We start from the raw sequence: 12455 nt of genomic DNA, 5'->3' as shown, positions 1-12455 counted from the left end.
TTCTAAAAAATATATAATAAATTATTAACATAAGGGGAATGAACCACATGTTAAGTTGTTAACTCAAGCTTCTTAGAAAAAAGGGGGAAAAAAAAAAAGCAACTCAGAAACACTTCAAAACCAATCATATCCCTTTGAGGCTTTTTTTTGGGTTAAACGAAGATATGCATAAATTCATTATTAATGAGTCCGTTACAAAATATAGTAGTTTTGTCAAAAGCCCGAAGTCTTTCTACCACATGCAATGGCTCCATAAAAACTCAAAAGAAGTAATAGAAGCTGATCCTTTCTTGCCAATGCATCAACATATTGGTTGGCTTCACAGTATATGTACTCAATGCTATATATTTTAGTGATACAAAAATTTCAACAATAAATGTTAATGGCTAGTTTGGCTACGAACTAGTTTGTAGCCAATAACTACAACTCCACTTAATATATTTTTATTGAATGTGAATTTTAATGAATTCATCATTAAATAACATCTTTTTCTTATATTATCTATATTTACAAACTTTCAGAAGATTGAAGTCAATAGTTATGTTAGCAATCAAATATTTAAATTTCAAGTTTTTGTGTTTTAAAATCATGTGATGGATCGAATAGCAAAAAAATTCGATTGACATGAAATTTGATATGTGTGTTAAGAACATAAAAAAATGCAATCAAACAGCTAGATTTTCAAAATATGTAATTATATATATATATATTTTTTTTAAGTAGTTGTTGTACTACAAGCAAGTTACCAAACTTTGTCATTTATTTTATTTTATTTTATTACCTCACATCAAGATAAATATTTTTTTTTCTTATATCATCCACATTAAATATATAGTTATATTATTTGTTAAATGTTTTAATTTCAAATTTTTGTATCTTAAAATTATGTGTATGGATCAAATGACAAATAATATTCAATTGACACGAAATTTGACACGTGTGTTAAGAATATAAAAAAACGCAATCAAATAACTAGATTTTCAAAATATGTAGTTATCTTAATTTTTTTAGTAGCAGTCGTAGTCATTAACTACAACCAAGTTTATAGCAAAACATTATTGTTATTTTATTTTATCTCACATCAAGATAAATATTTTTGTTTTCTTATATAATCCATGTTTTCACGCTTTCTAGAAGATCAAAGTAAATAGTTATGTCATCAATCAAATTTTAAATTTTAAATTTTTATATTTTAAAATTATGTGTATGAATCGAATAGCAAATATCATCTAATTGACGCGAAATTTAACATGTGTGTTAATAACATAACAAAATGCAATTAAACAACTGGATTTTCAAAATATGTAGTTATCTTAATTTTTTTAGTAGTAGTTGTAGTCATTGACTACAACCAAGTTTATAGCCAAACATCCTTATATATATATATATATTTATTTATTTTTTATCTCACATCAAGATAAATATTTTTGTTTTCTTACATCATCCAGATTTGCAAAATTTTCTAAAGATCAATGTCAATAGTTATGTCATCAATCAAATATTTAAATTTCAAATTTTGTATTTTAAAATTATTTATATGGATCAAATAGAATTTAAATAGCATCCAATTGACGCGAAATTTAACATGTGTGTTGAGAACATAAAAAAAAATGCAATCAAACAGCTAGATTTTCAAAATATTAATTATCTTAATTTTTTTAGTAGCAATTGTAGTTATTGATTACAACCAAGTTTATAACCAAAATTTTTACTCATTTTTTTTATTTTTATTTCACATCAAGATAAATATTTTTGTCTTTTAGAAAATCAAAGTCAATAGTTATTTTATCAATCAAATATTTAAATTAAAATTTTTTGTCTTTTAAAATTATGTATATAAATCAAATAATAAATAATATTTGATTGACGCGAAATTTAACATGTGTATTAGAAACATTAAAAAAAAAAAAATTAAACATCTAGATTTTCAAAATGACAAAACTTAGGTACAATAACTTAGGTGTTGTTCCTTAGGTTCTCTTTTTAAGATTCAGTCATGTAGTTACTTAACTAAAAAATATACTTTCATCCCATGAGAAAAAAAATTCACATGGCAGAATCTTAAAAGAAAAACCTAAAAAACAGTACTTAAGTACTGTATCTAAGTTTTGTTCTTTTCAAAATATAGTCATCTTAATAGTTTTTTAATAGCCATTGTATTCTTTGTCCTTATTTTTTTATAATCTCACATCAAGATAAATATTTTTGTCATATATATGTATATATATAATAGACTGGTAGATAGTTTTGTACTCTTAGGTTCTCTTTTTAAGATTCAGTCATGTAGTTACTTAACTAAAAAATATACTTTCATCCCATGAGAAAAAAAATTCACATGACAGAATCTTAAAAGAAGAACCTAAAAAACAGTACTTAAGTACTGTATCTAAGTTTTGTTCTTTTCAAAATATAGTCATCTTAATAGTTCTTTGTCCTTATGTTTTTATAATCTCACATCAAGATAAATATTTTTGTCATATATATGTATATATATAATAGACTGATAGATAGTTTTGTACTCTTAGGTATAGAGTATAGACAGGTATTTTTATTTTTTTTCTCAAAAAAGGTTATAGTTTATTTTCAAGACCAAGAAAGTTCTTGAAATTGTAGTCACGGGGTTTATTTTTATTATAAAAGTTTCCACGTGAATTGTATGCCTTGAAGACTTGGGCACACAGTTGACAGTACAATTCACCAGGACCACTGGAACTGGACCACACTTACCACAAATCCCGGTTCTCCCGCAGTTCAATGCCGTGGAATTTCGACACGTGGCTGTCACTACGGTGAATGACAAAATGACCGAATTGCCCCTGGGGAATTGTTTGAATGGTTTAGCACGTGTTTTTAACTTTTATTTATTTTATATATATATATATATAAAGTATAGAAATAAAAAAAAGAAACCACACGAAGCTCGAAGACACGTGCCGGAACGGGATTGGCCGACACACGTGTCTGCACTTTTGCTGTCGGCGCGTAAATGTGTTTTGCTCTGGTTTTGTCACCTAACACCGTTAGCTTTAACGCCGTCAGTAGTGTGGCAAATGACTTAATTGCCATTTTTAGGAAATTGCACCCTCAATTTCACTCATGCTTTCAACTTTCCACTTTCCACTTTCAAGCCTAAAATAAAAGAAAAAGAAAAAGAACAAGAAAAAGAAAAGAAGCCCATTTGAGAAATTACATTTCACCCACTATGATTCTAAAAAAAAAAAAACATTTCACCTACTATTTTGTTTTTTTAAAGTCTTTCGAAAGTCTTGAAACTTTTTTTAAATGTGCAATTGTTTTGGTTCTTCTTAAATAATAACAAATATTTTAAGTTATTGTTCATGATTTTTTTTATAAAAAAATTATTATTAATTTATTGGTTTGTACTTTTTTTTGAATGTTTTATTGGTTTGTACTTTGTATGCACAAATTTATTGTTGTTGATTGTGTTTTTATATCTATGTACAATTTGACTCTATTTTAAAAAAGAATTGGTTTAGATCTAGTGTAACTAGTGTACTGAACTCGATTAGATGGTGACATGTGTCTAAAAGTGGATACATGTTATCATTTCAATAAATTCAGTACTACTGAACATTGGACCTAAGCATGACCCTTTTAATATATATATATATATATATTTATATGTATATATTTGGGAAATGACATTTCAATTCACCTACTATTTTGCCTCTTTAACCTATTCAAGAAGTCTTCAAAGTTTTTGAAATGTGCAATTGTTTGTTTTTTTAATTGCATGTTGTCTTGATTCTTCATCAATTATAAATTACAGTGCATGCTATTTTTTTTTATTGAAAAAATAATAATTTATTGATTTACATGCATAAATTCATTGTTGTTATTTGTATTTTTTTTTAATATTTATATAAAATTTAACTTTATTTTAAAAAAAATATATAATTATATCTTTAATAAACATTAAATGCACCTTAACTTAAATCTTTAATCCATTGGTTTACAAAACTTATAATAAATTGAATCACTAGGCTAAAGTCATGACAATAGCATATGAAATGATAAGTTTTGTTATTAGATTATCTCTTTTGTTCTTCTCAAAAATGATTATCTCTTAAGTAAAAGTGTAAAATTTAATTTAATTTCCTAACTTTTACTTCAATTTTTAAATTTGTCCTCATTGTCAAATTACTCCTCAAATTTTAATTGTCAATTTAGTTCCCCACTTTGTTAAAATAAGTCAATTAGATATTAATTCATTTTGTGAGTGACTAAATTATTAAAAAGTATACCTTTAGAACTAATTTGATAAATGAAGTTCAATTTAAGGGACAAAATAGAATTATAACCTAATAAAAACATAATATGGTCACATATTGTTATAACATCAAAGAGTAACTACAATAATTTTATTAGCTAAAATTATTAGGGGAAATATCCATTAACCCAAAAAACAGGTTGGAATCTCTGAGCTTCGTTTTTGCAATTTACAGAATAAAATATCATCATTAGATTATATGAGTTAAATACTAACATATGATTTTCACTGTTGAAATACCTTTTAGCTGTTCAAAGTGAAAATTGTTTTAATTGATTAAACTATCAAAAGCAAAGAAGGCACATCTAAATTTCCTTCCAAACAATTCTGAGAATTAAGAATTCTTCTTTTAGGTAACTAGTCTCATTTTAGATCATATTGTACTCCTTTTTATTCAATGAACTTTGACAATCTAGTATGGTTCAAAATATTCTATCAAAAATCATAATTAAAAGGTTATAAATGAAGGAATAATATCGAATTTCCACTACTCAACTTAATATTTCGATGAGGTTGACCTGTGAACAGCTCATAAAATGTCACAATGATGTAGATCCCCGAGGTGTAGTTTTTAATTCAACTCTCCACAGGGCAAAAATATACTATATGAAAACAAAAGATTAGAGAAAGAAATAATAAGTGATATTAAAAAAATGTTATGTACACGAAGAATCTGACAACATTTTTCACAATAATTAAATTGACAAACTTTGAATGGATCTCATATGAATTTATTATTGACGTCACATTTTTACCTATTATTAACAATCCGTCACATTTTTTGTGCCTATAGACTTTCAAAAAAAAGAAAGAAACAGAGAGTAATGCTCTAACAAATTCTAGGGGTGGCAATTTGTGTTTGCATGTCGGATTAGTGTCGTGTCGACTTATGAGTATTTGACTATATGAGTTAACCCTAACTTGATATATTTATTAAACAAGTCAGGATTCCTTAATCCTAACACAACCTATTTATTAAACAGGTCAGTTGTGTTGACCTGCTTATAGGATTTTATCAAAATGAAAACAAAAAAAAAAAACTAATTTTAGTATTAATCAAATTGATATGAATTATGAAAAACCAAACAAATAAATTTTTTTAATATAAAATTCAGAATTAACGAGTAACTGCATTACAAATAATAATTCAAAACTAAAGCATATTTTAATATCATAAATAATCAATCATAATATGTCAAAGGAAATATACCACAACAATTAATAAGTTTATATACTTATGGTTTGAAGAATATATTGGTAAAATGTCATTTAATTAAATGGGTCAGACAGGTCAAACGGGTTCTATGTGATAGACACTAATCCAACCCATTTATTAAATAAGTTTGTTGTGTCAACCCAAATATGACATGAACCCATTAAACCTCAACTTATAACCTACTAATTTCGAGTTGTGTCGTGTCGGGTTTGCAAGTCGTGTTCAATTTTGCCATCCCTAATGAATGCTCTAAGGATAGTGATTAAGATGTATTTTATACTCTATTAAATAATATTTTTAAATATTTTTCAAAAATAAAGTTGAACTGTTCACACACACACACATACACACACATATATATATCAAAGAAAGCAAACACAACCGTAATGAATTTTTGCGTATAAGTCAATAAATCATTAACATGTATATTTTATTTTTAAAAAATATGCATTACAATTCGTAATTAAATATTTATTAATCTTTAACATGTGCTCGTATCATATGCCACTTGTTGACTTGACCCTTTTATTACTAGATTTTTTTTTTGTTGAACTTTTTTTACTAGAATTTAATAATTACAACGTAAGAGAAAGGAGTTTCTCTAAGTGTCTCCCTTGAATTTTATTAAGAAGTGCCAAATGAGCTATGAGGCTCACGTTTGGATAGTGTTTTGCGTGTCCAAATGTCCAATGTTTTCCCAGTTTTTATTTTATTTTATTGAGAAGCGCTCCATCATGTGGGTTTTAGTGCACATGATCCACTACCTCTTTGACTGCAAAATTTACACTGTTTAGTGGGTGCCGTGCACTGTTCACAGAACTCACAAACCTTTTTTTTTTCACCAAAACTTTTATTAAAAGTGAGTTTCAAGGTACTATTCACATATTTAAAAATTATTTTTCTATAGTATTTTCAGTTTTCAGTAAAATAAGCGGTATCCAAACACATTTAAAGACTTTAAAGAGTAATGCTAAAGGTATAAAATTTTCAAAATCTTTTTATTTTCATAACAACACGTGACAAATTATGATTACCGTCATTTTTACATGAATTACTACACTATTTTTATTAGCGCTATTAGTAATTATGAAAAAAAAGGTTACGTGTGTTGGTTCCATCCAAAATAAGATTTTTGCTTTTATTTATTTATTTTTTGTCTGTGTTTTTTTATAAAGAAAATAATAAAATTACATTTTTTTAATAAAAAAACTAATTTAATTTTATCTTTTTTATCATACATTTAGCTTAAAAGTTATCTAAAAATATTTTTATCCCATATTTAACAAATAAACTACAAAAAAAAGGAGACTTGTTTAGAAATAGAATCAACAAGACGAAGGTAACTTGGAATCCTCTCTTATTCTTTTTGACAATCCACAGTGTGTGGTGGAGAATTTACTGTTCCTTAATAAGGCAGATAATGTTTGTAATTGACTTATTTATATTTATATTTAATCTAATATATTATCCTTTTTAACCAAAAAGTAAGATTGATTTACCCAAAAAAAAGAAAAAGAAAAGAGAGCCAAGATTGGACCTAGTCCACCATGGACAATCTTGTAAATATCTTATCTCTCGATAGGTGGGTCACACTCCTTCTCCATTGACTAGTTTTGTTGGATTTATGGTTACTGGTATTTGGCCATCCACCTCTTTTTCTGATGCAAAAAACACGTGCTTGAAAAGGAAATTTATTAAATTAAGAAATTTCCCTGACCATATTCAAAGTTGGAGTAATGAACAAGGACCACCCCTCCTGGCAAATCATGTTCAAAGCACATGTTTAAGGAAGCTACCTATCCCTTACACTTACTACTTATTATATCCTCTCCTGTCTTAGTCTTTCACCCAAGTCCCCAAACTATAATACCCTTTGAGTATTTGGATTAAGCTTTCCAAATCAAAATCTTCAAAAAGAAACATCAGTCACACAAAATTTATTTCTTTCATTGTTTTGTGGTGAGAATAATATAGCTGAAAGTTTTCTAGCCAGACAAACATGTTGAAACACAGCAAGGCACAAGAGAAGTCCAATTTTGCACAGACATGCAACCTCTTGAGCCAGTACATGAAGGAGAAAGGAAGTCTTAACCTTGAAATGACTAGGAAACCAGAACCCAAAGGTACTGTTTCTTTTCTCTGTATTATCTTCATATCTCTTTTGGGTTGTCTTACTTTTCGCTTTCTAAGTTGTAACTTTGTTATTTTTTGCTCTCTTATTATGCCCTTTGAATTTCTCATTTCTTGAAAGGAAGGTTGAAGATTTCTGAAATCTATACATGTTTATATTTTTTGGACTTCCAAGAAGTCTCAGTTTTAAAACAAAGGGTCTCATATACTTTCTTTGTCTGGCCATGTTTCAGAAAACCGCGACACACCAGTGACAACCACTATGGATTTGTTAACAAACTTGGAAAATCCGGGTGAAGCTTTGAGACAAAACGCTGTGGCTCCCTCAAACGTACAACCCATGGACTTTCTTCAAAAGCTTGGTGTTTGTCCCTCAAACCCAACTGAAATGGCTACCAATAAGGCTGATTCCAGGTGTGTAGCCCTTTGTGTTTGCATTTTTTTTTAATGTATTGAAAGACGAATAAACATATTACATTTATTTATTTATTTTTGAAACATTAAGTTAGTTCTTTTTTTTTGGATAGTGATGAACATTATTATTATTATTATTTGAGAAACATGGAGCACATGCTTGTGCTCAAATAGTTAAATGGTGAACATAAAGTTAATTCAAAGCGAATGTTTGTGCTCAGATAGTTAGATGTCATCCATGTACGAAGTCATCTGAAATTACATAAGAACACCTATCATAGGCATCAAAAGACCTACATAAACATGATGATATTCTAGTAATTTGTTGTAACTTGTAAGGGTATATTAGGGGAAGAAAAAGTCATGCACTTATGTATAGCTTAAGCATAAACTTCGTGGGTATTTGGAACATCTCAGCTTTAATCCTTGAACAAAAACATATTGTCATTAGAGTAATTTATTTGGTATAAGAAAGTTGGTAACCATGTGGTCGACCCTAATTAATCTGTCGAAAATTTTTAATCGATCTCAAAAAGTTAGAGACTAATGCTTAATTGTGTTGTTGTTGTAGGAAGCCTGCAACCATGGAGGCTGTGACAGCCCAGATGACCATATTCTATAGGGGCCAAGTTCTAGTATTCGATGACTTACCAGCTGAGAAGGCAAGGGAAATCATAACTGTGGCTACCAAGGGAAGCTCTAGTGTTTCTAATGGCTTTGTTTCTACTCCTGCTAGCATAATGGAGAAAGTTAGATCAAGAAGTCCCATGGCTTCTGAATCAAATGTTGTCGCCGCGTACGAAAGGAATACCACCACCAAAGAAAGGGTTCAACAACAACAACCTCGTGCTATTGGTTCTGGTAATTGCCTTGTCTCATGTGAATAATTTAAGAGGAAAATGTTTTCAACTTTCAAAAGCTTTGTGTATTAACATTTTTGTTACAATTTTTTTTACCTTACAGATCTGCCTATTGCAAGAAGAGCTTCACTTCACCGGTTCTTTGAGAAGAGAAAGGATAGGTAAGCAATTCTTTAGAAGATATATAAATGAAAAGGAAAAAAAGGAAGCAATGATGTGTTTAATTTGTAGAGTCTTTCAAAAAAAAAAAAAAAAAGGGGTACTGCGGTACTGCCCAATATTCTAGAATTTGCATGACCTTTAAGGAACTTGGGTGGATCTTCCAATTTATTTAACAATGCAAAAAAAAAAAAAAAAAGTAGTCAAATTTTGGTTCAGGTTATATTTAGTCCCTAAATTTTTTTGAGGGGAACAAAATAGTGCTTAAAAAATTGTGATTGATACATTTATGATTCTTTGAAGATTGAAGAAAATTTTCAACTTTTAAGTCAAAGAACTTGCCAAATTTTAGGACTAAGCATATTTGTTTGTCCTCTTTTTTTTTTAATGGGTTTCATTTCTGTCATGTAGATCAATTAATGATGTTCTTTTCTAAATTTTTTTTGCTTATTTTTCAGGGCGGCAGCAAATGCACCATACCAAGTGAACCCACCTTCACCAGCTGCACCCAAGCCTGAGGAAAGCAATCCATGGATTGAGGTGGGAGGTCAATCTTCAAACCAGCTTGAGCTCAAGTTATAGTTACCTCCTGATCACCATCTTCTATGTGACTTAGGTTACCTCCCTCTGGTGCCTTAAAAAGTTAAAATCCTAACTATACTTGTCAGCTCTTCTGTGCTTTTTTTTTTTTTTGGGTTTAATTATTTAGAATTTATACATATATATTTTTTTAGATTAGTATGGCCCAAGAAGAGGAGAATTTGTAAATTTCATTTATTTCGTGATTTCTGAGGATTTGAAATTTCATTTCTGATTAGTACTTGTGTTGTGTATGTGTTATCTAGAAATTTTATTAATCAATAGCTAACAAACAATTAGCCATAAATATTGGGGTTTAAGTGACACTCTAGTCATAATAATTTTTTTTTTTTTGGTCTAGCCTGACATTTGTGCTCAAATTCCACTTCTCTCACTATTTAGTTAAAAGTCATATCCAGTACATAAAACTCTTATTTTTGTAGAGTGTGGGAGAGGTCATAATAAACAATATTATTCCCAATTTTTGAAAAGACTAATTCTTTGACTCGAATCCACTACTATTGCTTTTGGTGGAAAACACTTGTTATTGTACCAAATCCGACGTCGCTATATCTATCTCAAAACAAATTAGCCATAAATATTTTTGAAACTTTCCTTCTGGTTTTAGAGAAGCCACCGCTCACTGTCTGGTCCACAGGGTTGTTGTATTCTCCCACCTTGAGGAGCTATCACCAATTCATCACCATCTTCCCTGAGCTCAAAGATGGGTAGGGCCTTTAGTCCTTAGCATTTTCCATTTTGCATGCTTTTTCAATAAAGTTTCACATTCATCACACACGTGCACAGAGAGAGAGAGAGAGAGAGAGAGAGAGAGAGAGAGAGAGATATAAAAGGAAAAATTAACAGCAGTTTAAGAAATATATTTAAAATAATATGAGAAAGAAAAAAAAAACTAAATTTTTTTAGAGCATTTTTTACTTCTCATAAAAATAGTACTAAAATGGAATATTAATAAACGCTTTAAGGCACTCGTTAATCGAATTCATATTGTCAGATCTTGAGCTGTGTCATTCAACTTCAAAACCTATTAGTGATGAAGAAGACACACTCAAATCTTTTATGGCTTTTGACATCACATTACACGAGTCTGATTTTAGAGTAGTTGTAGGGAGTCAAATTGTGGTCTCCCAACACATATATTAAATGGAAAATTTATTTCAAATTCAATGAGATCTTATGAGACTATATGAAGAAGGCTATGAGTCATCTAATGACTTTGCTTTAAAGTTTGTTTCAAGTTCTAGTTGCAGCATTATTATTTAGATAGGGAGAAAATTAAGAAACTGTTGGTAATACTTGGGATTGAATGTCATAAGTCACAACAATAGGGAGAAAATTAAGAAAATGTTGGTAATACTTGGGATTGAATGTCATAAGTCACAACAAATGGGATCAGATTACAAGATTAATTAACATTTCATTTGTTATGATGGTATTTTCTACTGTTTGGTAAAAAAGATAAGTCCTGCAATGAAAAATAAGAAGAAAATGTTTTATGTTTTTGAATAGTGAAAAACGTTTTCTAAAATATTACATATATTTGTGAAATTCAATTAGTTCAACCGGTAAAATCTCTTATTATTAAATTAAAAATCAGAATTAAGCCTCAGTCTATATTAAAAATATTAAAAAAAATTTTAAAAAAAAACATTATATATTCTATAGACCCCAAAAATGACCTATACATTATCAAAAATAAAAACTCTCTCAAACATTCTTGAACAAACTGCTACTCTTCTGGCAGATTTTCGTAACAGGGTCAGCTCCTTCACGCTTGAAACTTCGTCCTACAGCTACTAAGTGGAAACCTCCTGCTCTGGCCGAGTATAAAACAAACTATGATGATGCTATTTTTGATGATTTAAATGAAGCTGGAATTGGGTTGGTGGTTCGAAACTATAAGGGGATTGTCTGAAAAAATTCCTCTGCCTTCGTCAGTTGTTGTGGTGGAAGTTCTTGCAGCTAGAAGGGCAATCCAATCTGTGAAATAAATTAGTATTACCCGCTCTATCTTTGAGAGTGATCCTGAGCTTGTTTGTAAAGCTTTCATAGGTGAAGGCTCTTCTCCCGTCCTTTAGACATATTATTAAAGAAATTAACTTTTTTGTTGGTTCGCTTGTGAACCATTCTTTCTCTCACATTAAGAGGTAAGGTAACTCTTTTGCTCATGTCTTAGCCAAGAGAACTAGGCTTTCTTTTCCGTTGATAGTTTGGATGAAGTCTGTTCCTCTAGAGATAGTTAATTTCTTCGTATTTTGATGTTGAAGTTCTTTAATTAATATTGAGCAGCACAGCTAAGGGTCATCAAATAGCCCATGGCCCACGGGTCGACCCAAAAACCCGGCAGCCCATTGGGCTAATGGGCAGCCCAACCCATTGTTATTAAGGCCCATGGGTAGCCCACTAGCCTAGTGGGTTAGGCCGTGGGCTAGTTTTTATGCCCATGGGCACCCAGTGGGCTAGCCCAGTAGCCCAGCCCGTTGGCCCAACCCGTTGCCCAATCCAATAACTTAAAATTTTTTTAAAAAATATATAGGAAGTGTATGAAGAATTGATTTTGAGATATTGTAATAGAATTTCTTAAGAAAACTCTCCCAACCACTAAGATACTTAAAGTAATTGTGCTAAACTTAGTTTACTAAATATATATTTTTCTAGTAGTCTAGCAAATTTGAATTAACCATTTGATTTTTTTTATTAAAGATAAAAATAAAAAACTATTTGAAGCCTTATTTAAAAAAAATTAAATAGATTTGACAATAAAAAAAATTGTAATTAAGTATTA

At 29.6% G+C, this 12455-nt stretch overlaps 1 protein-coding gene across 3 annotated transcripts; it reads left to right on the top strand.

The window, feature by feature from the left end:
• Positions 1-7256: 7256 nt before the first annotated feature.
• LOC112035091 (protein TIFY 10A) lies at positions 7257-11926 on the top strand. 3 transcript variants are annotated; one of them, XR_010632426.1, is made up of 7 exons: positions 7257-7630; positions 7871-8051; positions 8623-8912; positions 9015-9072; positions 9529-9712; positions 10308-10377; positions 11415-11926. XR_010632426.1 is itself a non-coding variant. In XM_024067929.2 (5 exons), the coding sequence occupies exons 1-5, from the start codon at positions 7507-7509 to the stop codon at positions 9650-9652; spliced, it is 777 nt and encodes a 258-aa protein (XP_023923697.1). In that variant the 5' UTR covers positions 7257-7506; the 3' UTR covers positions 9653-9887. The 3 variants fall into 3 exon arrangements, 1 of the variants encoding a protein (XP_023923697.1); XR_010632425.1 differs by lacking the exon at positions 10308-10377; XM_024067929.2 differs by lacking the exons at positions 10308-10377; positions 11415-11926 and having other exon boundaries at positions 9529-9887.
• The last annotated feature ends 529 nt before the right edge of the window (positions 11927-12455 follow it).

The sequence above is a fragment of the Quercus suber genome, unplaced genomic scaffold, assembly GCF_002906115.3.
Source record: "Quercus suber isolate HL8 unplaced genomic scaffold, Cork oak 2.0 scaffold_286, whole genome shotgun sequence".
In the NCBI taxonomy this organism is placed as follows: Eukaryota; Viridiplantae; Streptophyta; class Magnoliopsida; order Fagales; family Fagaceae; genus Quercus; species Quercus suber.
The sequence above is the reverse complement of the archived record's forward strand: the minus strand, read 5'-3'. Positions and strand labels throughout refer to the sequence as shown.